The 27,256-nt window shown below is 46.6% G+C and overlaps 1 protein-coding gene across 1 annotated transcript in view; it reads left to right on the top strand.

The window, feature by feature from the left end:
- camkvl (CaM kinase-like vesicle-associated, like) overlaps positions 1-26,931 on the top strand; it is an 83,895-nt gene extending 56,964 nt beyond the window's left edge. The window contains exons 3-11 of the mRNA XM_084436025.1: positions 1,018-1,149; positions 1,854-1,928; positions 4,469-4,607; positions 21,420-21,540; positions 21,766-21,841; positions 22,022-22,158; positions 22,404-22,482; positions 22,687-22,774; positions 24,639-26,931. Coding sequence (XP_084292151.1) covers positions 1,018-1,149; positions 1,854-1,928; positions 4,469-4,607; positions 21,420-21,540; positions 21,766-21,841; positions 22,022-22,158; positions 22,404-22,482; positions 22,687-22,774; positions 24,639-25,904 — 2,113 coding nt within the window. The 3' untranslated portion in view covers positions 25,905-26,931. The remainder of the gene's footprint in view (positions 1-1,017; positions 1,150-1,853; positions 1,929-4,468; positions 4,608-21,419; positions 21,541-21,765; positions 21,842-22,021; positions 22,159-22,403; positions 22,483-22,686; positions 22,775-24,638) is intronic.
- Positions 26,932-27,256: the final 325 nt, after the last annotated feature.

Genomic DNA, 27,256 nt, shown 5'->3' with positions numbered 1-27,256 from the left:
CCTTTTGCCACTGTTTTCTAACACACACATACAAACACACACACACACACACACACACATACATACATGTATAAACACAAATGCATATGTGTCAAATGCAAACACACACACACATACACACATACTGTACATACATGTAAAAACATACACTCCTTATACGAGCTCCTTGTATTTCATGAGTATGAGATGGCTTAATAACATTGTATTTGTTTCAATTAGACATGATTTTGATTGACAAAGCTTTGATTGATTGATTGATTGATGATGAAGTGATAGTCCAAGCATTACCAACTTCAATTTCTCACTGACTTCAAACTGATCCATATTTACAGACACTAGTTCACAGGTCCTTGAATCACTGACTAGTGACCAGTGAGATCACAGGGTCTACTGCGCAAATCAAGAGACAGTCTATTAATTACCTTTTTAACTGTAAAGGTTCTGTGACTTTGTGCTAAGTTTTTCTGGGTTGTTATTTACAGAGTAATTCTGTCACATGTTCAGTGTGTGCCTTATCTGTGAGTCAGGCTACTCATCTGTTCAACCACCCTGAACTAATTAAATCCTTTCAGAGTGTCTCTCCAGTGAGCCAGACGCAGCCTGATGGCTCGTTACAATACGTTGCATGTTTCATGGCTCCTGTTCTCACACGATGGAGCATGTTTTAGGGACTTCCTGTTTTGATGTTTCTCCTCCTACATGCACATATCCCTTGTCATCCTGTCACCGGGACATGACGTCTCCCTTTCTCCTGAGTCCGACCTAATTTCTCATCTCTCCCTCTCTTTGCTCCGGCTTTGATCTATGTGGCCCTCTCTTTCTTTTTTTTGTCTTTCTACCTTTCTCTCTCTCTCTCTCTCTCTCTCTGTCTCTCTATCTCTGCCTGTGTGTGTGTGTGTGTCTCTCTCTCTCTCTGTCTCTATCTCTGTCTCTCTATCTCTGCCTGTGTGTGTGTGTGTCTCTCTCTCTCTCTCTCTCTCTCTCTCTCTCTCTCTCTCTCTCTCTCTCTGTCTGTAGGAAAGAGTTCTGTGAGCTGTGCTTGGCGAAGGACAGGCAGACAGACAAGGTCTTCATTTGTAAGAAATTCCTGAAGAAAGACGGCAGGAAGGTCCGCAAGGCTGCCAAGAACGAGATCCTGATCCTGAAAATGTATGTGGTTGAGAGGGGGGGGGGGGGGCGCAGACGGATGGATGGATGGATGGATGGATGGATGGATGGATGGATGGATGGATGGATGGATGGATGGATGGATGGATGGATGGATGGATGGATGGATGGATGAACAGACAGTGTAATGGATATAATGTTGATCTAGCTATCAAAAGTAAAAAGGATTTGCCAAGGTTTGCTTTAGGTAAAAGGTAGAGAACGGTGAGTAGGATGCTACAACAGGCTTCAACAATAGGTTTAGGAACAAAAGTTGAAACCTGAAAAGGCTGAGGCCAGTTGCCTCTAGAAATTCCATGACAACAGAGAAAGAGAACAAGAGAGAAAGAGAGAGGGTGAAAGGTTTAAGAGTTGTGTAAAAATGTATGTTCTGTGTTTCTGGGGAGCATCCATTGTTCTCCAGCCACTCCAGTCTGGGTGTTTAGTCGGCCATGACAGTGGAAGACACAGCCGTCTACCGAGCCACTCATTCCTGCCAGGCATTCAGCCTCTTTCAGGGACTCATTCTGAATGCAGTCACCCTGGTTTTGATCTACAGTACATAACACCCAACATGAAAAGAAACATCTGTAATTATATATATATATATAACTATAAAATATCTATTAAAAGCAATTCATCTTTGCAGGAGTTGACTTTGAAAGATTTCTATGAGCCGGTTTGTGAATGGTATCTTTTTATCTCAGGGTCAACCACCCCAACATCTTACAGCTGATCGATACCTTCGAGACCAGGAAAGAGTACTTCATCATCCAGGAGCTGTGAGTGTTTTGTTTGTCAGTCTGTGTGTGCGTGTGTGTGTGTGTGTGTGTGTGTGTGTGTGTGTGTGTCTGCGTTTGTGTGTGTGTGTGTGTGTGTGCGTGTGTGCGTGTGCGTGTGTGTGTGTGTGTGTGTGTGTGTGTGTGTGCAGCCAGAGAGGGTGTTAGGAGCAGATGAGATATAATCCCTCAACAATAACTTCTCTCGTCTCCCACCTAAACCTGCGTGTCTGCAGTGTGTCTGAGTGCCCAAATCCTCAGCAGTGGAAAAGTTCTGTCGGAAAAAAGTCTAACAGAATAAAAAAATATCCATAGAGAATATACATACATACATACATACACACATACATACACACACACACACATACATACATACATACATACATACATACATACATACATACATACATACATACATACATACACACACACATACATACATACATACATACATACATACATACATACATACATACATACATACATACATACATACATACATACATACATACGGTCTGTATAGATAATTTATAATAATAATAAAATATACATACATACAAACATGCACACTTCCACAACACACAGGAACGCTCAGGCACTGTTGTATAGTCTGATGGCTGCTGGCACAAAGAAGCACCTGAACCATTTTGTATTGCACCAGGGTGGGAGGAGCCTGTGGCAGAAGGTGCTCCCCATCTGCCACAGCTTATCAAAGAGGGGATGAGAGGGGTGTCCACGATGGACTTCAGTTTGTCCCTCATCCTCCTCTCCACCATAGTCTCCAGGCTGTCCAGTTGTTGCCCCACGACAGAGCTGACCTTCCTCACCAGCTTGTTCAGCTTGTTTGTCTCCTCAGACCTGGTGCTGCCTCCCCAACAGGCCACGGCAAAGAACAGTGTGCTGTGCTGGCTACAACAGACTGGTAGAACATCCACAGCAGCCTGCTACACACATCAAAGGACCTGAGCCTCCTGAGGAAGAACAGTCTGCTCCGTCCTTTCCTGTAGAGAGCCTCAGTGTTGTCAGTCCAGTCCAGTTTGTTGTTCAGGTGCACTCCCAGAGTCCACCATCTCAATTTCCTCCCCCTGGATGGTAGTAGGGGTTGGGGTCTTGTTCTTTCTGAAGTCCACCACCAGCTCCTTGGTTTTGCTGATGATGAGTTGGAGTTGGTTCTCCGACCATCTGACGAATCTCCTGAACACATTCCTGTACATCTCCTCATCGTCTGCCCTGATGCAGCCCACAATAGAGGAGTCATCTGAGAACTTCTGGAGGTGGCACGCTCCAGAGCTGTGCCTGAAGTCGGTGGTGTAGAGGGGGAACAGCAAAGGTGACAGGAAGTCTGGCCTGCCGGTGAGGTAGTCTGTGATCCAGGCCACCATGTCGTGGTCTACCTGCATGGATGGGAGCTTTTCGGGAAGCCGGAGGGGCAGGATGGGGTTGAATGCAGTGGGTCCAGGAAGTCGCTCACCATGGGCTTAAGGCTCTGCAGAACAAGTCTCTCGAAGACCTTCATGACATGTGATGTCAATACTACTGGCCTGTAATCATTGAGAACACTGGCACATCCTTTTTTGGGCACCGGCACAATGCAGGAGGTCTTCCACAGCTGTGGCACCTTCTTCAGCCTCAGAAAGAGGTTGAATGTGTGCTGGAACACTCCTGCAAGCTGACCGGCACATTCCTTAAGCACCCTGGGGCTGATGCTGTCCAGGACTGGTGTGTCCATCTATGTGTCTAAACCCTGACCAGCAGTAGTGAGTCTGTCTGTGTGTCTAAACCCTGGTCAGCTGTAGTGAGTCTGTCTGTGTGTCTAAACCCTGGCCAGCTACAGTGAAGCACTTTTTCACATCAAGGGACAAAACAATCACCTACCTTCTTCAATATTCACTCTCACGTATGACATGAGAATAAACCTGATTGAGTTCAGACGATTAATGTTTGTGTGTGTGTGTGTGTGTGTGTGTGTGTGTGTGTGTGTGTGTGTGTGTGTGTGTGTGTGTGTGTGTGTGTGTGAGAGAGAGAGAGAGAGAGAGAGAGAGAGAGAGAGAGTCGTGCTGGGACCATGTTATTACACGCAAGCTACACTGCTGCAGCTCAGAGCACCACATACTAATCACACCAATCTGTTTACTGACTAATCAAGTCACTGGGAGAAATGGTGCTGGTCTAATGGCTCAGTTGGGTTAGCTTCAGGCCTGGGAAACTGGATTACTACACACACACACTTCTTGAAGTCAGTTTGATAACTATATTGCTTTGCGCGTGTGTGTGTGTGTGTGTGTGTGTGTGTGTGTGTGTGTGTGTGTGTGTGTGTGCGTGTGTGTGTGTGTGTGTGCGTGCATGCAATGCATGCGTGGGTGTGTGCATGCATGTGCGTGCGTGTGTGTGCATGCATGTGCGTGTGTGTGTGTGCATGTGTGTGTGTGTGTGCATGTGTGTGTGTGTGTGTGTGTGTGTGTGTGTGTGTGTGTGTGCATGTGTGTGTGTGCGTGTGTGTGTGTGTGTGTGTGTGTATGTGTGTGTGTGTGTGTGTGAGACAGGGCCACAGGAGGAGATGTGTTTGACTGGATCCTGGACCAGGGGAACTACACAGAGCGAGACGCATCCAACGTGATCAAGCAGGTTCTGGAGGCGGTGGCCTACCTGCACTCCCTCAATATCGTCCACAGGAACCTCAAGGTATTTATACTGTGACCTCCACTGGAGGTTTGGTCCTGATGTCTGCAATCCTCAACGTCAATGTCAATGTCATTTTATTTATGTAACACCATTCATACAAATTAATGAAGTAGGGATGCACCGAGACATCATTATCTGTATCTGTATCTGTTCAACCAATAAAATGATTCCTATCTATATCTCTATTCAAATAGAAACCGGACGTGGGTGTGGTTTATACTGGAAGTTGTCATAAAAAAAACATATTTTCTAACTTAATATTCATTGGCAATGCTATTTTTGAGTATTCAAAGCACCAAATTGATTTAATATTGGTATTTAATTAGTTCTGAAATATATTTCCACATCCTCATACGTTTTATGAACTGTCTAAACCCTATAAATAAACCTATAAATAAAACATTCTGTTTTGCATCAGAAATGCAAACTATAATTAATAACTACAGATTCTAACTGTGACTCCAGAGACAAGAAACATGAGGAGCTCTCACCTGTCTGTCGTTCTGTCTCTCTCCCTCTTGTCTCTCTCATCTCCCTCTCTCGTTTCCCCTCTCTCAATAGTGATCCTGCAGACCTGTAGGGATGTTAACTGTTAACCCTTTAACTGATAACCAGATAATAATCCTAGGCCATTAAACTTAGATTAAGATCAATTTTTGGAATGTATGTGCATAGCCCATCAACTGTAGCCTGGGCCCAGACATTCGAATTCGCCCACTAAAAGTTTGCTGATTCTAAATTGAAGTTCTCAATGGACTGTAATGAGTTGACAATTCTGTCTGATATCAGGCTAACTCAACTGGGATGTGGGGAAAAACAAGTCTCTAACACAGTAGAGGGCGCTGTGCTACCATTTCATATGCCAGCTGTCACACCACGAGCAATGTTCGCTCTCACAGAGTCAGATGACAACATGGAGCGAGCAAAATGGAGTTTTGACATTAATGAAGTGCGCTGCAAAATGTGCAATGCTGTCTTAAAACTGGTGTGATGTGAACCCTCCTGCTGGTCTTTGTAAGAACCCGTGCTGCAGCATTTTGAATCGAGTTGACTTATCACTTTTTTTTGGTAGGCCAGACAGGAGAGCATTATAATAATCCAACTTGCTAGTAATAAAAGCATGTATTAGTCTTTCAGTAACAGTCTGGGAGAGGAAAGGTTTCACCTTAGCAATGTTTCTTAGGTGATGAAATTAGGTCCTTGTCACATTCTTTATATGGGCCTCAAAGTTAAGATCAGAGTCCAGCACTACAGTTTCTGGCCTGGCATTTGGTATTCAGTGACAGTGTTTTTAAGTACACAAATAGTCTCTCTTTCACCAATGATCAATACTTCAGTTTTGTCCTGGTTGAAGTTCTGTGACATCCATACATTTATGTCAGCAATACTTCTTATCAAACGGTCAATTGAGCTGTAGTCAGGGGGTGTCAGAAATGTAGATCCGGGTGTCATCAGCATAGCAATAGTAACTAATGTTGTTCTATTTCCTGGAGCTATGCCCCAAAGGGCAAGCTCCTATTGGTTTCAGAAACACTAGCCAGCTACATTAACTGAAGAAAAAAAACATACATGCACCTGTGCCCAACCAGGTCCGGTGCACCTCTGTATAAGTGGGCCTCGCCCGCACATCTGCTCCTAGAAATTTTCAGCTCGCAAGAAGACTGGAAACAAAGAAAGTGATGACTACCCAGCAACTCAGTGTGGATCCGGCGGCATCCCTCGGGGTGCCCTGGCCAACGCTGCCTAGTCTACCTGAGAGATTCTGCGCTACCCAGCCACCCATCCAAACCAGCACACTGGCTGCCCACCCACAGGTTTGGGGAAAGAAGCGGCGCCCCTACTGATGCGCTGAGGTGCGTGACTGGACACTGCCTTGCCCATCACACTCTATTAAGAGCGGTGGTGGGAATGCTTCCTCAGTAGGTGACAATAAAAATACAGATAATAGTAATTTTGGTTGTCCTGTGCCATTCTATGGTAATGTACAGTCTGCATCTCATGTTGTACTTAGCTTAGCTAGCAAATGGCACAGCCGTGTCGTGTTGTCCTTTGCACGGAGAAAAGGGGACGGGGGGGGGCATAATTGAGTACGATAGGGCCCAGCCTTTCGCTCAGGCCCCGTCGGAAAACTCTGATGCCTCCAGTTCGAGATGCGGTGTCTTCCCCTGCAGACGTGACAACCGCCGGACTCACCATTGAGGCAGGGGAAGGTCTGTGTTCAACAAGGTCCAGCCGTTCGCTACTGCCCTGTTTGAACTTTTCACAACCCTTGGTACGACTGCTGGTGGGACCTAGATTAACGCTTTCCCGACCGGCGGTGGTCATGAGCTAGAATCGAGCAGCAGCGCCCTTCCCTGTTTGTTCAACAGGTAGATCGGCCGCACGCTTGACAAGCAAACAGTGTAATCTCGGGTTTGTTGGATCCTCGGTTCGAGCGGCGGTATGTTTTTCTGCTTCTACGGCAGATAAAACATTCTCCCACTTCACTGAGGACAGATGGTGTAAGATACGAGAAAGTCCGTAGCCTCGCTGGCCTCATCTAGCAATGCAGATGAGTGGGCAAGGCTCCGTTTCTCGACAGCGTTGACAGCGTTCTCACTCTCTCTCAAAGTGCATGGGTTGGCTAGCTCACATGTTCTGCTCAATGTTTATGACAAACCTTGTGTGGGCCTCATTTTGTCTCGCCGGTGCCAGCGGCAGCGAATGCCATGCCGGCCTCGGCTCAATATGCAAATTAGGTAACAAGATTCCCTGTGTTACAGGACACCGCCGTTTTGTCTGAATGGACAAATTTGCGGGAGGTTGCCTGTGATGCGGAGGCGGCAGACTCACTTCCTCTTTTATGAATGAATTAATTAATTAATTAATTAATTGTTTATTTTCGTGTCAAGCCACTTTAAGTGGCCCATCCCACACAGGAATTATAAGACACCAAAATATAAGATATCAACTTCCATAATAAAACAAGACAAAAACGGAAACAGTGTTTGACAAGACAAAGGAACAAAACCAAAAACAAAGAAACGAACAGGCAAAAAAAAAAAGACAAACTCCAAACCTTCAACGGTACATTACCAACTTTCTTTTACCCCAGGCTTTCTCAATGAACTGAGCAACTGCTTGTGTTTTATGTTTAAACAACCAGGCTAAAATGTCTTTATCCTGCATAAGGTGGATTTCCTGTGTAGCAGTTTAGGAGCTTATAGCTTTATGGAAATATGACTATGACTTGGTATAACTTATGGTTATACCTCGGCTATCACAACTATGAAGGAAAATGGACTTAACTGCACTAAGTCAACTCGTCTGGGGCACCACCCTCATGAGAGGGAAAACAGATAGCCTATCAATAATCTAATGCAATATCAATCTCAGTCTGAAAGGAAGTCTTTGACTCAATTAAGTGACCTAGAGATCTGTTGATGACGCTACAATGACGTGATCAAAGCATGGAATATTTATTGAAGTATACTAATCAATTATCAGGATAATATGAACACACACTATTCAACACTATATCAAGGGCAGCCCACCTTGGGCCGAGACAGGGCCAAAATGATTTATGGCCAATTCCTCGATCTAATGCCATAGTCTCTGGTGCAGCCTCTCTTGGACCGCTTCGTAGTCTGACAGGAGAGGTTCTGCCTGGACAACTGGCTACAGCGCGTTCTGACGGAAGGTTATTCAATTCAATTTGACTGTTCTCCCCCGCCCTTCACGGGCATTGTGGAGACGGTGATGGCGTGTCCCGATCAAGCTGCAGCTCGGTCAGCAGAGATTGCGGAGCTTTTATCAAAGGGAGCGGTGACTGTGGTCCCGGTGGAACAGAAGAATGGGGGATATTATTCCCGCTACTTCCTTGTGCCAAAGAAAACGGGAGGCGTGAGACCAATTTTGGACCTCCACCTTTTCAACAAGGCGGTGGCAAAATTTAAATTGAAAGACACCTACTTCCATTTGCCAATAGTTCTTTGGCATCGGGTGTATCTGCCCTTTGCCTTCCAGGGAGTGGCGTACAAGTATACCAGACTCCCGTTTGGATATGCTGTCGCCCCCAGGACTTTCTCCATCTGTGTGGAGACAGCATTGAGACTACTACGCCGGCAGGGCGTCAGTGACCTCACGTACGGTACCTGGACAACCTGCTGGTTCTGGCTCTGTCGCCTCTTATGGCCTTGAAGCATACCGCCGTGGTGGTGAATCATCTCACCGACCTGGGGTTTGCTGTCAATTAGGAAAAGAGTGCACTATGGCTGGCCCATCAGGTTGTTTACCTAGGTGTAGAGACCGGAGGTTGACGTGAGCCCATCGCCACAGCTCCACCGCCAAACGGTGAAGCGCCAGATGTGAGACACTGTGGTCTGGTTGTCTGACCGCACCATCACATCGCGCCCCCGTACCAGGTGGGCGAAGTGGTGCAACACTAGCGACACCGTTTCAAGCTCTAGTAGGTTGATGTGGCGCCGTTACCCGGCGGCCCATAAGCCACCTATGGCCTGGGACAGATAGTTACCAACCCAGCCGCATGAGCCGACACCCTGCCTATTGGAATGCAGCGCACTATTACACACTGGTCTCTCCAATAGCTGAGGTCCGCTTCCAATGACCTCATTACCAGCAAATCAAATTATCAAATCAAACTTTATTTGTATAGCGCATTTCATACACAGAGGCAACATAATGCGCTTAGCACAAGGCACTATATTACAGGATCTAGAAAGAGCTGTGCGAACCACCTCTGTGCGCACCTTAAAGGAGTAGTAAAGAGAAAATGCATGTTTAGCCCTGTTATAAGGTTTCAGATCAAAACGTTGACAAAACTAGCACTTTTGAGAAAGTCTGATTATTTCTCTACCACCGTTTTGGTCATACAATGGATGTGGGTGGGCACCTTGAAAAATCTTTCAAAAACATGTTAAACTCTCGATTTCAAAGATCACCGAGGGGGTAATTGGTGTCTGTTGGTGTTCTGACATCAAATTCGTCGCAAAGTATGAATCCTGTAGGGTTTTATTGATAATTTTATGAAATCCATTGACTTGTATTGAAGCGACCGTTGTAGATCTGTAGATCAATCCGCAGAGGGGATTTAGGAAGCGGAACTACTTTCGGTAGCTATTGTTATTGTTTATGTTGCTAGGCTACCTAGTTTGCAGAAGTTTACACACGTATGTGCTGAGACTAAATAGTTATATGCTAAATATTTTAAAAAGCCTTTCCAGATGAACTAGAATCTTACTTTATGGCGAATTATATGTCAAAATGTCAACTAACACCTCGGTGAGCAATAGAGTATACGATTTTGGCTTAAGTATACTCAAACAGAATAAATAAAGGGTTCGATTCCATTATATCTGAAACTCAAACAGGTTTTATGAAAAATAGACAACATTAGACTCGATTTGCTGGACTATGTAGATGCAATAAATTCTGGGGCACTTATCATGTTTTTGAACTTCTATAAGGCCTTTGACACAATCAAACACATATTTATTTTACACTCCCTCAAATTGACCAAACTTTTGTCAATTGCTGTTGTAAATGACAGGTATTTTGTAGGAATTTGATTCGGTAGAGTTAAAAAAAAGTCCTAATTGGTAGATGATACCAGGGGTGTCATGCAACCCAAAAAACTGAGGGGGCATGAGATAACGAAGCACGGGCGTGCAGCGTGCGTGCGAGGCGTTATTAGCCTTGTGCGCGCTGCACAAGACAACATTGTATTGAGACCGGTAAGGGGCTTCCTGGCGCTTCCTGCCTTGAAAATGCATGTTTATCATAGATTTTAGAAGAGGCCCATAGACCTCCATTATAAAGGGGGTGCGCGCACAGAGGAAAAAGGAGCTAGCTTACTACTGCACGGATCGGTTAAATGTTGGTGTGTACAGATCGGTTTCATTGAGGACAAAGCCACATTTGAGCTAAACTTGCTATGACAGCGGCGTTCCCCTTTCAATCAATCAATCAATCAAAGCTTTATTTATATAGCGCATTTCATACCCAGAGGCAACACAATGCGCTTTACAGAGAACAAGGGAGGTGGGCAGACATCCCACCCCTACATATTCCAGAGGGAAGCAAAAAAACAGTAATCACCCGGGGGCCAGATAAGTGAGCTGTAAAAATTCTTCCCTGACCCCTCTCAACGAGGCGATCGAGCAAGCTCCTGGAGTATGTTTGTCTACCGGCTAAGAACATTTATAGAGCAATAAATAACATTAAATTACATTTTCAGAGTAAGAGAGGCTAATAACATCATAGTAGAGACATGGCAAACATTGGTGTATGTCTGTGTGTGCATAAATGTGCCTGGGCCCAGATAGAGGCAGGGTCAGGGGTAGGATCGGGGTAGGAAAAGGATACGGACCCGGGTTAGGGTGAGGGGAAGGGGATCTGAGCCCAGGACTGGTGTATGTCAGTGTGTGTGTGAGTGTGCCGGGTCCAGGTAGAGGCAGGGGTCAGGGGTAGGGTGGGGGTAGGAAGAGGATACGGACCCGGGTTAGGGTGAGGGGAAGGGGGTACTGGGCCCAGGCCTAAGGCCGGAAGTGGACTGTTGTATGTCTGTGTGTGCGTGTGTGTGTGTTAACTAATTTGCTACGACATCTGCAGCAGACACAGGGGTATCTATCGGACTCAGGGTGGTCTACTGGTGACAGTGGGGCATCCACTGGACCTGGTTAGAAGATAGGAGGGAGAGAGAGAGGCACTAGGGAGAGGGGAGGCAGAACAGGGTTAGTAGCCCACGGAGCCATATATAGAGCAATACATTACGTCAAACTACATTTTCAGAGCAAGAAAGGCTAAGAGCATCATGGGAGAGGTGTGGGAAACACTAATGTGTGTCTGTGTGTGTGTGCGTGCCTGGGCCCCGAGAGAGGCAGGGTTGGGGTAGGGTGGGGGGTAGGAAAAGGATACGGACCCGGGTTAGGGTGAGGGGAAGGGGATCTGAGCCCAGGACTGGTGTATGTCAGTGTGTGTGTGAGTGTGCCTGGGTCCAGGTAGAGGCAGGGGTCAGGGGTAGGGTGGGGGTAGGAAGAGGATACGGACCCGGGTTAGGGTGAGGGGTAGGGGTACTGGGCCCAGGCCTAAAGCCGGAAGTGGACTGTTGTATGTCTGTGTGTACGTGTGTGTGTGTTAACTAATTTGCTACGACATCTGCAGCAGACACAGGGGTATCTATCGGACTCAGGGTGGTCTGCTGGTGACAGTGGGGCATCCACTGGACCTGGTTAGAAGATAGGAGGGAGAGAGAGAGGCACTAGGGAGAGGGGAGGCAGAACAGGGTTAGTAGCACACAGAGCCATATATAGAGCAATACATTACATCAAACTACATTTTTAGAGCAAGAAAGGATAAGAGCATCATGGGAGAGGTGTGGCAAACACTGATGTGTGTCTGTGTGTGTGTGTGTGCGTGCCTGGGCCCAGATAGAGGCAGGGGTTGGGGTAGGGTGGGGGGTAGGAAAAGGATACGGACCCGGGTTAGGGTGAGGGGGAGGGGAACCAAGCCCAGGACTGGTGTATGTCTGTATGTGTGTGAGCGTGAGTGTCGGTGTGCCTGGGTCCAGTTAGAGGCAGGGGTCAGGGGTAGGGTTGGGGGTGGGAAAAGGATACGGACCCGGGGTAGGGTGAGGGGAAAGGGAACTGGGCCCAGGTCCAGGCCTAAGCTGGATGTGGACTGGTGTGTGTCTGTGTGTACGTGTGTGTGTTAACTAAGTACTACAACATCCACAGCTGACACGGGGGTATCTATTGTCTGCGGGCGACAGTGGGGCATCTACTGGACCAATGTATACAGAGGATTCACAGGTAGGTTTGAGGCTGCCTTTCTGTGTCTCAAGTTCCTAGCTAGTGATTGTAGGCTAGGTCGAAAAGGTATGTCTTGAGGTCTCGCTTGAAGACCTCCGTTGTTTCGGCCCTTCTTAGGCACTCCGGTAGGATGTTCCAGAGGTTGGGGGCATAGAAACTAAAAGCTGCCTCTCCGTGTTTCTTGGTCCTGGCTTTTGGAACTGTTAAAAGTTCAGTACCTGAGGATCTGAGTGGTCTGTTGGGCATGTACTTAACAAGCATGTTTGAAATATATTCTGGTGAGTGATTGTGGAGAGATTTATAGACTAGTAGTAGTATTTTAAAGTCTATTCTAGAGTTGACTGGTAACCAGTGTAGTGATTTTAAGGCTGGTGTGATGTGTGCCCTTCGTCTAGTCTTAGTGAGGACTCGTGCTGAAGCATTCTGTATCATTTGTAGCTTAGAGATTGCTTTCTTTGGTAGGCCTGATAGTAGAGCATTGCAGTAGTCCAGCCTGCTTGTGATGAAAGCATGCATTAATCTTTCGGTGTCAGCCTGAGAGAGAAAGGGTTGCACCTTGGCAATGTTCCTTAGGTGGTAGAAAGATGTCTTTGTAATATTCTTTATGTGGTTTTCGAAATTAAGATCTGAGTCAAGTATGACACCTAGGTTTTTAGCCTGGCAATTGGTGTCAATTTCCAGAGTTTTTAAGTGTGCAGCTAGTTTCTCTCTTTCAGCTTTTTCTCCAATGATCAGTACTTCTGTTTTGTCCTGGTTTAGTTGGAGGAAATTATGTGACATCCATACATTTATATCTGTAGTACACTTGACAAGGCAGTCAACCAAGCTGTAGTTACTGGGTGTTACAGAAATATAGAGTTGGGTATCATCTGCGTAGCTATGGTAGCTAATGTTGTGCCTCCTGATGACACTGCCAAGGGGCAGCATGTACAGGCTGAAGTGTAGAGGTCCTAGGATCGATCCTTGGGGCACCCCACAGGTCATAGGGATCTTTCCTGAGCTATAATCACCGAGGGCGATGAAGAAATCCCGACCGGTTAGATAGGTCTTAAGCCAATTTAGGACTGGACCAGAGAGGCCAACCCACTTTTCCAGTCTTTCAATGAGGATTGCATGATCTATAGTATCAAAGGCTGCACTCAGGTCCAGGAGGACGAGAACAGAAAGCTTTTTGGAGTCAGCATTAATTCTGAGGTCATTTACAACTTTGACTAATGCCGTCTCTGTGCTATGGTGGGCGCGAAAGCCGGACTGGAAAAGGTCAAGGGTACAACTTGTAGCTAGGAAATCATTAATCTGTTTGAAAACTATTTTTTCCAGAATTTTACTCAAAAAGGGAAGGTTGGAGATTGGTCTAAAATTGCTAAAAACTGAAGTGTCTAAGTTGTTTTTCTTTAGTACGGGTCTCACCAGAGCAGTTTTAAGCATTGGTGGAAGACACCTGTAGTTAGGGAGTCATTAACAATGGATAAAATGTCATAGGATACAGAGTCAAAAATAGTTTAGAAAAAATCGGTGGGGATGGGATCCAGCAGGCATGTGGAGGTTTTGAGTTTGGATACTACTTTCCTCAACATTTCTGTGTCAATCAGTGTAAACAGGCTCATATGTCCATTGCATGGAGGGAGAGGATCTGTAAACGGGATGCATGGCCTTTCCTGGGTGATATTTCTCCTAATATTCATAATCTTATCTCTGAAGTAAGCTGCAAATTCCTCACATTTGGAGGTAGAGAGCAGGTTATCAGGTGTTTTTACGGCAGGGTTTATTAGGCTATCAATTGTTGAGAAGAGCACTCTTGAATTATTTCGATTGATAGATATCAATTTTGAGAAGTGGTCTTTCCTTGCATTTCTTATTGCTTTATTAAAAGCAGAGAGATGTTCTTTGAGAATATCATGGTGGACCTGTAGCTTGGTTTTTCGCCATATACGCTCCGAACTTCTGCAGGTTCTCTTTAGTTGATATGTTTCCTCATTTCGCCATGGAGCTTTATTATTGGTTGTGATCCTTTTCAGTTTAATAGGTGCTACAGAATCCAAGGCTGCCCTTACTCTGGTGTTAAAGGTGGTTGCCAAGTCTTCAATATTTCCTAAGGGCCCCACTTCTGGAGTTGATAAATTGTTTGTGGTCATTATTTCTCTAAAGCTATCGGCTACTGCGGAGGTAAGATAACGTTTCTTGATAAAGCGCTCAGTACTACTTTTGACTTTAGGAACCAATGCAGTGAAGAAGATACAGAAATGGTCGGAGAGAGCGAGGTCACTAATAGAGGAAACAGTGATAGTCAGGCCCTTAGTAATAACTAGATCAAGGGTGTGGCCGCGGTTGTGGGTTGGCTCGGAGATATGTTGGGTAAAATCCATGGAGTTTAGGAGGTTGATAAAGTCCCTAGCTTTCGAGTCCGCCTCAGTGTCTACGTGTATGTTGAAATCTCCAGTGATGATAATCTTATCATAATTTGTATGGATGATGGACAGGAGTTCTGAAAATTCTGTAGAGAAGGCAGAGCATTGTTTGGGAGGCCTATACACGGTTACTGCCAGAACTGGGGGCTGGCATTTTAGGACAATAGCGTGGTATTCAAAAGAGGCGAAATCATCAAAGGAGATGGTCCTGCAGCTGAGGGCATCTGTAGCTATGGTGGCTGTACCTCCACCTTTTTTCCCACTTCTGATAGATTGAAAAAAGCTATAGTTAGGAGGAGAGGCTTCAATGAGGGCTGCTGGTCCATTTATATTTAGCCAGGTTTCAGTTAGGAACATACAGTCTAATTTAAGTTCACATATAAGATCATTAATGAGAAAGGTTTTGCTTGGTAGGGACCTGACATTTAGAATCGCCATTGAAATAGCATCCGGAGAAAAGGGCTGGCTCGCCTGTCTAGTAGGCCTGGATAGTATATTCACTGGAACGGATATCAGGTTTTTTATATTAGATCCACCTGACTGTTTCATTATGGTTATAGGGGTGCGGTGGGAGATAATTTGTTGAATGGCATATTCAGGTGGGCAGAATTCGTTTCTAGAAATATAAACGTCGCTATGCCAGGTCTCAGTGAGGGGCAGGGAATCAAGGTCTATGGTGGGGCGCTGGTGAGATGGAGCTGGTGTAGCCCGACCCGCGGGTACAGGAGGTTTATGTTTGGCAGTAGGGTGGTTGAGACGGGTCGGGCTGACCCCACATCAGACGCTGGAAGATCTCAGCGTCAGGTCCATATTCATACTGAGCAGACGGGCACCTGACCTACTAGGATGGAGGCCGTCCCTGGCGAAGAGGTCTGAGTGGTTCAGGAACGTGGTAAAATTATCTATGAAGGGAAGCTTCAACTGGCAGCAGTAGCCTTTCAGCCAGATGTGGAGCTGACGGATCCTACTATATTTGGCATCACCATACCGGGGGGAGGAGAAAGGGCCAGAGATGATGCAGGTCTTTCCTGATGCCTGAGCAGTGGAGATCAGGTCCTTGAAATCCTCCTTCAGCCGCTCAGACTGCTGGAGCTTGATGTCATTTGTTCCGACATGGATGATAATGGATGAGGCCAGGGGATAATCTGCGAGGAGTGATGGCACAACAGTCCTGATGTCCGAGACCTTAGCTCCTGGGAAGCAGCACGTCCGGGCTTTCGGGACCACTACATGGCGCACCATGGATGATCCGATGACGAGCACAGATGGGGGGGCGGGGGGGGGGGGGGGGGGCTCAGTGGCGGGTGGGTTCTGCTCCGAGTCTGGGCCAGGATTTCTCACTCAGGGGGAGATCAAAATCCACATTCCCACCCTCGGATGCCGCCGACGGTGGAGCAGTGGGAGGCTGGACGTCGACATCTGGGTCAGGTAGCAGTGAGTCCAGGTAATGTTCGACTTGATGTATAGAGTGTAGAGTAGAGATCCTACCTTCCAACTCTGAGATTTTTTGGCTACGCTGGAGGCAACCCGAGCAGTTTGGGGCGGTAGGGTGTGGAGCCATCGCGAGACCCGTTAAAATAATTGCGGAATTAAAATAACAGGATAAAACCGCCAATCTATTTGCTAAAGGCGATGCTAGCGGGGAGAGGGAGTGCTATTTATGTAGTAATGCTAACGGGGAGGTAGGGCTACTTACTTAGCCGTGCTAGCAGGGGGAGTGGGGGCTGCTAGCTAGCAGTGCTAGCCGGGGGAGTGGGGCTACTTACCTAGTAGTGCTGGTAATACTCACGCGATCTACTGGGAGCAAGGCACGCCTCCGGTGTGTTGGGTTGGTACTGGAGAGGCAGGGGACGGCTGTCCCCTGTTGGCTAATGGGCTATCCCAGTCAGGAGCTGATTAGGGCTGGCTAGCCGCGGCTAGCTGCGGCAGCGTAGCTGTTTTGATCTAGACTTGGGGCTCGATGTCCAAGCGTCGGATCCAAAAAATCGAATTATTGTGTACCACCAATGTTAGTGCGCGGTTTTTAAACGCGGAGATATGGTATACAAGTGAAGAAAACTGGATAAAACAATACACTTTGGGAGAGCTGGCGAGCGCAACAAACTTAGACTACTTCCGCGTTCCTTTAACAGGTTAAAGTTAAGTGGGCCCTAAAATGTATCCTTGTGGGACCCGATTTGAGCGGCATCCCGCTTTGAGCGTCACCAAGGGCGATGAAAATGTCTTGGCCAGTTAAATAAGTCCTGAACCAATCAAGGACTGGCCCGGAGAGGCTGACCCGGTTCTCAAGTCTTCTAACAACGATATTATCTACTGTGGCTGCACTCAGGTCCAGGACATAACACTGCTCAGTGGAAGGGTCATCAAGCAAAATGACTGGGTGATATTCATCCTAATGCCAGTTATCTTATCTCTAAAATATGCTACAATTTCCTCTCACTTTGGAGTAGAGGAAACGTTGATAGGTGTATAGGGAGTGGGATTAAGAGGGTTGTCTATCGTTGAGAAAAGCACCCTGGAATTGTTTTGATTTCTAGAAATCAAATTTGAGAAGTGATCTCTTCAAGCATTTCTTATGGCCTTATTAAAGGAGTAAATGTGTTCTTTGACAATATTGTAGAGGACCTGTAGCTTGGTCTTCCTCCATGTGCGCTCAACTCTTCTGCATGTTCTCTTAAGTTGATTTATCTCCTTGTTCCTCCATGGAGCTTTTTGTTTAGCTACGACTTTTTCAGTTTCATCGGTGCTACAGAGTTAAGGGCTGCACCCAGTTTATCATTAAAGACGGTCACTAAATCATTAACATGTGAAGGCCCCACTTCCAGGGTCTTTACACTATTTGCATTCATCATTGCACTCATCATGCCCTCCCTCCAAGCCCTGCATGATTCCAGGGCGCTGAAGCAGGTCAAAAAGATCATGACCGACCCCTCCCACCCAGGCTATGGCCTCTTCACGCCGCTCCCCTCTGGCAGGAGGCTGCGGTCGTTAAAGACTAAAACTGTTTGACACAGGAACAATTTTTTCCCCATGGCCATCAACCTTATAAACATGGCTCCCCTCTGACTCTTTCCCCCGCCCCCTGCAACTTTTGCACTTAACTGACTTTGCACTATTTGTAGTTCAATTGCACTACTACTTTTTGCACTATATTTGTATCACTGCACTTTACAAGCCCTGTCATGCACTGTCCTGTCCTGTCCTTGCACTTGTCCATTGTTGTTTTGTTGTAAGCATCACAGTGTCGGAAAAAATCAGATGTATGTAAAAGTACAATGGTAATAAACATATTCTGATTCAGATTCTGATTATTTTAAAATGATCAGCTGCTAGAGAGTTCAGATAGCGTTTCTTAACAAAGCATTGAGTGTTAATTACAGCTTTAGGTAGCAATACTGTAAATAAAATACAGAAATGGTCAGATATTAAGGTCACTGATAGAAGATATAACAGTTTTAAGACCCTTCACGAGGTCAAGGGTGTGGCCTCGGTTGTGAGCAAGGTTATAATACTTTTGATTTTCCATTAGTTTTATATCGTTTTAACTTTTTGTTTTCAATTTCAGTTAGTTTTAATTAGTTTCTAAAGTAGTTTGCTAGTTCAGTTTAGTTTTCATTTTTTGAAAATTTTTAGTTTAGTTTTTATTTGTTTTAGTATTAGTTTTAGTTTTTTTTTCCTGCGCTAGCCTCATGAAACTATCCTGATCTTGTGAGCTCACATTGTTCCATATGAAACAAACCATCTGGCACAGTTACACGAGTGAAGTTACCTCCGCACAGGCACACAACCAAATTAAAAATGGAGAGGCTTCAATCAGGGCTGCTGATCCATTTGTATCCAACCAAGTTTCAGTCAGAAATAAACAGTCAAGTTCATGTCCACATACTGTATAAGATCATTTATGAGAAACGTTTTTCCAGCAAGGGACCTGATATTAAGAATTGCCATTGATACTGTATGTTCTCTGGATAGGGGGACTGGCTCAAGCTACACTTTGCTAGAGGCACAGATGTCAAATCGTCTGTGGATACTCATTTTGGCCTGTGGGTGGCTCTGTGGGTTCTTGAAAAAGAGAGGCATTGTCTAATCGTGTTTATAGGCATATGTGTACCACTAGAATCATTCAAACCTGTCAGATCGGAGTTAGTTACTTTGTCAAAGATACCACTGGATCCATTTGTGAGCCAAATGAGACAATAGAGTCGGGACCTAGGGGAGATGAATTGGTAGAATGTTCAACAAAATACGTTGTTGTTGTTGTTGTTGTTGTTTTGAATGTTTTCCTTTTATTTCATATTACGAAAATTGAAGTTGTGAAGAGCCCACTCAATATACTGTAGCAAACAAGAGTCTTAGAATCACTAAATAGTCATGTTTGTTGTCAAAGTCCATGTCCTGTGAGAAGATTTAAATGCATGGCACATCATTTGAAAGCTTACAATTTACACTTTCATTGTCTGTAAAAATAAAAATAAAAAATCTGAAAAATGACCTTGCCCCACTTAAAAAACAAAACCACTAGTGGCTGATGTCAAGCGTGCATGGATGTGTGTGGATGAGGATGTGTCTGTGTGCATGGAAGTGTGTGGATGAGGATGTGTCTGTGTGCATGGATGTGTGGATGAGGATGTGTCTGTGTGCATGGATGTGTGTGGATGAGGATGTGTCTGTGTGCATGGATGTGTGCATAGTGCATGTGCGTGCACATGTGTTTATAAATAATAAGCACCTCTTATTGTGAGACATGGAGGACCCTAACGTTCATTTCGAGTAAGTCAGGTGTATTATAGCCCCATATCACCAAGTATGTCTCAAAGGGCATTACATAAAAATAATAAAACAATAACGAGCGTGTGTGTGTGAGAGAGAGAGAGAGAATTCAAACCAGATACAGATTCAAATGGCATTCATTCCCATCTCACCCCAGAAAGCCATTTACAGTATTTAGTAAACAGGGTGTCTTTGGTGTGTGTGTGTGTGTGTGTGTGTGTGTGTGTGTGTGTGTGTGTGTGTGTGTGTGAGAGAGAGAGAGAGAGAGAGAGTGTGTGTGTGCGTTTGTGTGTGTGTGTGTGTATATATATATATATGTGTGTGTGTGTGTGTGTGTGTGTTTAGTAAACAGGGTGTTTGGAGATGCTCTTTGCCTTCTCCACTAATGGCTCTAATGTTGTTAACTGCTTTCAACAGCAACACAACAATAAACGTCTTCCTGGCTTAATGCAGTCTCCAGTGACAAACACACACACACAAATACACACACATACAGCCACAAACCACGCACGCGCGCGCACACACACACACACACACACACACACACACACACACACACACACACACACACACTCACTCTCTTTCTCTCTCATGTCTGAAGTCATTGGCATCATCAAAAGGCCTCATTAGGAACAGTACAGTGTTTTGTGGGTCTCACATGCCCCCCAGTGGTGGGAATTGGCATCAGCAACTATTTTACACCCTCTGTTGTGAAGGGTAACCATCTACCTCTTATTATGGGATAGGTGCAGATAAAGGAGGATAGGGGGATATATAATATACTTTATATAACAGGTGGGATTTAAACTGCTAACTTCCACATGGCAACCCCCCAAAATCTACATTATGCCCAACAAGAAATTTAAATCAGACAGTGATATGGGTTGGAAATGCAATGTGACCACATTTATCTCATATATTATGCAGTGCAGTTTATCGTGTGACAAGTGAGGATGATGTTACTGTGCTAGAGTGTGTTTCTGCCTGTCTGGGGAGCAGAGCTGAGAATCAGCTGAGTAGCTAAACCTGGCATATTTACTAGCATTAGAACCTGACTCAGATTCAGAGTAGACCACTCTTTCTTTTTACAATAAATGTAGAATAACGCAGCCCTGGCAAATTTTGTTTGCCCTTTCTTTGCCAGGGCTGCGTTATTCTGTCACAGTCAATACAATCTGGGATTGAAAAGAAACCATTTACATTTCTAAATATAATTTAGATTTGGAGCAAATTTGTTCTCTTATAATATTTCTTTTAAGATAAGGATTGAGGCTTGCTAGTCTCCTCCAAAGACCTATTAGCGAACGGGCCTACTGGGCCCAGGCCCAGGGGCCCAAGAGCTCAGGGGGCCCTTTGCATTTCTTGTCTTTAATGACAGAGCCACAAAAATCTTGCTGAAAAACTGAAGCAATAGCCTAAATATTCACTTTGAAGACGTCACAAGAAAGAAATCATCATGATACTTTTTAAGTATCTATAGTACTTTAGAGGGGCTGAGTACTCCATATGGGCCCTTCAACTCTTTTAGGGAGGAATCCTTTCCACAGACTTAACGTCCCTCGAGTCAAAACACAGCTGGGTAAAGCTGCTTTTATTGTGAGTTTTCTCAAATTATCTTCAAATTGGATGCCGTCTCATTGGGCAAATTAAAAACGCAATAAATTAAATGGGTGGTGGGGGGGGCCCTTTACGTGCCCAGGGGCCCATCATTTCATAATCCGTGAAATGGTCTCCTCCTCCTCCTATGAGAACAGAAAAGACATCCAAAGCCTTGTACACACATCACTCTGAGTTCATCTCTGAGTTCTGTGTTCCACGTTCTGCAGCTGGAGAACCTGATGTACTACACGGAGAACAACCACAACAAAGTGGTTCTGAGAGACTTCTACCTGTCCAAGTTTGAGAACGGTTCCATCACGGAACCCTGCGGAACGCCAGAATACCTAGGTAGGGTGCCTCACTCTCTCTCTCTCTCTCTCTCCCTCTCTCTCCCTCTCTCCTGCACTCTTGAGCATACCATGGTACCTGGTACTGTACCTGTATATTGTCATATAAGCCATATAAGCATCCTTGTCATATAAGCATCCTTGCATCACTTTCTCTCTCTCTCTCTCTCTCTCTCTCTCTCTCTCTCTCCCTCTCTCTCTCTCTCTCCCTCCCTCCCTCTCTCAGCTCCGGAGGTGGTAGCTCGTCATCGGTATGGCCGTCCAGTGGACTGCTGGGCAGTGGGGGTCATCATGTACATCCTGTGAGTGTCCTTCCTGGAATATAGAATGTTTCAAACAGAGGGAAGACAGTTAGACGTCAACGTAGTTAGTCGTTTGCTCTTACTTTCTTACCTCCATCCCCTCTGTCCCCCTCTCTTTCTCTCTCTCTCTCTCCCTCTCTCTTTCTCTCTCTCTTTCCTGGTCATCTGTTCATCGGTCAGTCTATCAGGCAACCCTCCGTTTTATGACGAGACTGAGGAGGAGAACTCAGATCTGCACAACCGCATCATCTTCTGTCGCATCGTAGCGGGAGAGTTTGAGTTGGACTCTCCGTACTGGGACGACATCTCTCCTGCAGGTATAGGCATCCACCACTAGAGGCAGTAAAGACTTGTTATTTCTTGTTGTTCTGTGAATACTGGGCAATGTTGTGCAATCAAGATAGGCTTTCTGTTAGACTCATCTCTAAACTTTGACCAGATATTCAGGCATGTCACTGCATGCCTACGGGGAATTGCTGGACACACTGTGACTGTCTCCACTCTGTGTGTGTGTGTGTGTGTCTCCCTCTCTCTATCTTTCTATCTTATCTCCCTCTCTCAGCTAAGGAATTGGTGTGCAGACTGATGGAAGTGGACCAGATGCTGAGAATCACTGCTCAAGATGCACTGTGGCATGAGTGGTAAGTATAAACACACACACACACACACACACACACACGCACCCACGAACACACACACACACACATATGAGCTTATACTGTTACACTGTGTGTGTCTGTGTCTGTGTCTGTGTGTACGTGTGTGCATGCGTGCGTGCGTGCGTGCGTGCATGTGTGTGTGTGTGCGTGTGTGTGTGTGTGTGTGTGTGTGTGTGTGTGTGTCAGGATTTCAGGGAACGGGGCATCAGAAAAGAACTTGAAGGATGGAGTGTGTGCCCAGTTTGAGAAAAACTTTGCCAAGGCCAAGTGGAGGGTAAGATCGCTAGCTATCTCACTTTACACTGGTAAATATTGATGGTGGTGGTAATGATGATGATGATGGTGATGACGATGATGATGATGATGAAGGATGCCTGGATTATGCAGATGATGTGACAGCCATTGTAACAGATCTAACCCTGTTCTCTCTCCTTGCATGTGGAATCCAGGATCTGAAGGTATTTATGGTGGCTCTCAGAGTGGAAAGGGGGGGGGGCAGAGAGACTCCACATACATGTGACATGCTCATGTTTTCATCTAGATATCGCAGTAAAGTAATCAACAATGTAAAGACGGATAAGTTAAAAGAGACCATCTCTCATATAACTAATAGTCTACATAAGTGGGATTTTCACATTTTTATGAGCATTTTAACCATTCGTTTATGAAGAAGTCTACATTTGTTTTTGAAAACGCAGAAATATGTTGATCACATCCCATTGGCTGAGTCTCTCTTCATAGGCCCTCCCTCCTTCTCTGGCCCCGCCCCCACTATCACTCAGCCTATCCCAGAAAAGTTCCATCCGCTCTGCCCCGCCTCTCCTCATCGGGTGCATCTCTGCTGTCTAAAATGGCTTCCTTGCCTCCTGTCCTCTCCTTCCCTTCACTACCCTGGGAGGACCGGATGAGTAACTGCAGTGGCACTCAGCCACCAAGGGGACGCGTGTTTCCCCCTAATCCTAGGCCCCTTTCCTAGACACATATTAAGCCAAGTCCGACTCGAGTGTTGAGAGGGTGGGACTGAGACTAACGTTCCAACACAAGGGTCATAACAGAGGTTATGTAATTCCAGACTTGGCTTCATCTGTGTCCCTTTCAGCCCCCAGATCTTGGAGGTTGGAGATGGTAAAAGGCGAGGAGGGGAGGAAGCCAGTCTGGAGCAGCGGGATGCAGTGACTGAGTATCTGGCCCCTCTCTCATTCCTCTGAAGTGGTTCCTGGCTCTCTCATTGACCCATACTGTGCCTCAGTGCCACACCAGCGTTGAACAGGAGCCATGCTTGTCTGTGACTAAACAGGGACACTCAGCTGTGACTAAATGGCCTCCCGCACACTCCTAGTGAAAACCATTAGCCTGTTCCAGAAACATCCCATATATCCTTTCTACGTCTCCTAGTGTTCCAGGATCTGTTGGGGTAAGACAGGTAAGTAATATGGTTGAGCACGTACAGCGTGTAGCTTTACACCGATCCGCGTACTACAGATCTGTCAACACACTGGCGGTAGGAGATCGTGAGGAATGATTTGGGTTGTTTCTGAACCAGGCCATGAACTATAAGTGGGCTGCTGAAAGTAGATGCCTCTGCATCTGCTGCCCTGGCTTCACAAGAGCTTGACGTCACAGAGAGACGGGTGTGCTGAGCACTGAGCTAGACCCTGTGTGATCACACCTAAACAGCCTTTTATATCTGATCAGACTACCTAAACAGCCTTTATACCCATTTTAACAGTTCTGCTGAGGACCAAATAGTTCTGGCATCCTGCCTTCTGTAGCCAAGACTGGAACAAGTAGACCTTACACTTTTTGAACAACATCCTGTGTGTGTCATCTTTTCACCCTTGTTCTCCTTCTGCACCTCTCCTCCTCTCTCTCCTCCTCTTCTCTTTCTCTTCCACTCATCTTTCTCTTCCACTCCTCTTTGTCTTTCTCTCCCTTTTTCTGTCTCTCTCTTCATCTTGCAGAAAGCGATCCGTGTCACCACGTTCATGCAACGACTGCGCAACTCTGAGGCCATGAACGATGGAGCAATGGAGACTGGGGGAGGAGGAGGAGGAGGCGGAGGAGGAGGAGGAGGAGGAGGGAGGCAGGAGGGCCAGGGAAGAAAGGGAGAGGAGGCCGTGGGAGGCAAAGGCGGAGAGGTTGAGGGAGGGATGAGGCCAGGGGGCGTGTCCCTGGAGGTGATGGTGGAGAGCGCGCCCGCGGGGGAGGAGCCGGATGGGGAGAGGAACGGGGTAGATAGGGGGAGCATGGGGATTCCCCCCACTCTCTCCGTGGGGGTGTCCCCCTCGGCCACCAACGAGCCTTTCTCTCAGCTTAGCCAAACGCAAGCGGCCCCGAAACCTAACGGGGAAGATTTTTTGGGGCAGAATAAAACATGCCCCACCGTTACCCCTGACCTCTCCAGCCTCCCAGACTTCCTGGGGACTAAGGCTACCGTCCCAGACACCTCAACGCTGCCTAGCAACACGGAGAACAAACACACGTCCACCTCTCCAGACGCCCACAACCGACGCAAGATGGCGGCTAATCTCCATGGCGCAGCCCCAGGCGCCACTGCTCCGGCCGCAGCTCCCCCCACAGAGAGGAGGGGGGAGGTGCAGGGGGAGGTGAAGGGGGAGAGTGAAGCCAGCTGGTGTCAGACCCAGCTCCCAGAGGCAGTTGCCGAGAAACCAGGGGGGGTGGGTATGGTGGGGGAGGCGGGCTTAGGGCTGAGGGCGAGGAGCGACATCAGCCCTATCACGGGGCGAGGGGAGGAGAGGAGGGTGGAGAGGCACAGTGCAGAGCTCAGCATGGCCAGAGGGGGCGGCGGAGCACAGGCCCCTGGCTGCTACTCCACAGGGAGCTCCGCTAGTTTGAACCGCAACGTCGCCCCGTACAACCCAGAGATGGGGGGCGTGGTGGGGCTGGGGATGACGGCGGGGTACGGGAGTCCCTGTTGCTCCCTGTACACGGGCGGGGTAGGGCTGGGGCTGTACAGGGGTCCGCAGCAGGGGGCCGGCGGCGACTGGCAGATGGACAGTGTGATCGAGCAGATCGAGAGGCAGATGGCGGCGGTGCTGGAGAGGATCGAGGGCGACATGCCCTCCCTGCTAGAGCAGATCAGCGACTGCCCGCCCGAGCCCACCCGCTCGCGCAGCGCCCATACCTCGCCCGCGACGGCCCGCACGCATCCCGCCACGGCCGCCATCGCCACCGCCGCCACTCCCCCGCCCCTCCCCACCTCTCCCCGGCCCCTCCTCCCATCCCTACCCCACCTCACCATCCCCCCTCCCTCATATCCCCCGCCCTCCCCACCCACTCAGTCTCTGGGCCAATCACGAGAGCAGGAGGAGAGAGATGGACAGCGGGGGGCTGCTCGATCCAGCCAATCCCCGAGAGCCGGTATGGGTGGGAGGGGCCTCTGAGGTGGAGTTGAAGGTAAATCTGAATTATGGTGCACTTGAGTGTTAAAAGACAGCGTTCCACCCAGAAACAAAATGAAATGTGTCCGGTCCCATATTTAACAGTCAACACTTGGAGAGCAGGATCCTTGTCCCCCCCTAGACAAACAGCAACAATATAAAGGTGTGGCCATTCTGGGATGACTGCTATTTATTTGTTAGATTCCAACACTATGGTGACTGTGCTGTCTCATCTAGGGGCTAAAAACCAAGGCAGATTTGAAGGCACTAGTGATGTGGAGGGTTTCTACACACACACACACACACACCCGTGCACACTACATGACATTCACACAATAGAATTCGTTGGCCCACATGGGGAGATCACAATTGACATTTTCAAAGATAAGAGTCCACAATTTTGTCAGAATAAAATGTTATTGCGTTCCCAGCTAAGTAGGGTGTGCCATCTTTATTTATGTGTCACCAGGAATGTCTTGTTTCCGTTATCAAGAACAATCTGTATAAACATTTGAATGGATTATTTATTCTTACTCCTCACTCTCCTGTAAATGATCATCTCCACCAACCACCTGTTCCATATCTCTTTTGAAAATAATAGTTTTCCTGTCATCCTAGTTGTGTGTTTGTTCCCTTTCTTTATATGACTGCTCATTCCTCTGTGATATGATCTGGTGGGGCTGTGATTATGACTGCTCACCTATGTGCAGAACACAGGATGTGTGTGATCTTATGTAGGCCTACATCTTCTGTTTGACAGACACACACACACACCTCCCCTCAGCATTTTCTCTGCCAAATACTATCTAGCAAGCTGTTATTTTTTCTTATTTTGTTGATGCATTTGCTTGTTGATTGAACTTACTGTATATTCTTTGTTCTTTTTTTTCCTATGTGAATGTCTGGTCTCTCTCTACGCCTGATCAGTGTAACACTGCAGGTTTTGTGGTTCCTTTCTTTTCAGTGTTTGAGAAATATATTTATTCTTATGTCTCTATAACGTTCAGTCTGCAAGTCTTTCAATAAAAGTCCAGAGCTAAGCCTGTCGTTGACCTTTCGTTGTACTTGTGTTGGCTACACAAATAGAAAACTAGGATTTTTTATTATTTTTTGGCAGAGGGCCTGGGCCACAGAAGCCACAAGAGGCAATTTTAGACATCGAATTTGAATATGGGAAGACATCTTCAAAATTTCAACAATACTACGGATTAAAAAATAATTTGTGGGGTTAGCGTTCACGTCTACGTCTAGTAGTTTGAATTAGCCTACATGTCCCAGTTGCACTTGCGCGAGCATACCGCTAGATTGTTCCAAAACTAAAGGGGTGTCATAAATGTTTTATAATATATTGTTAT

The sequence above is a fragment of the Borostomias antarcticus genome (genome assembly GCF_949987555.1).
Source record: "Borostomias antarcticus genome assembly, chromosome: 3".
Classification (NCBI taxonomy): Eukaryota; Metazoa; Chordata; class Actinopteri; order Stomiiformes; family Stomiidae; genus Borostomias; species Borostomias antarcticus.
This window is presented reverse-complemented; position numbering and strand designations above follow the sequence as displayed.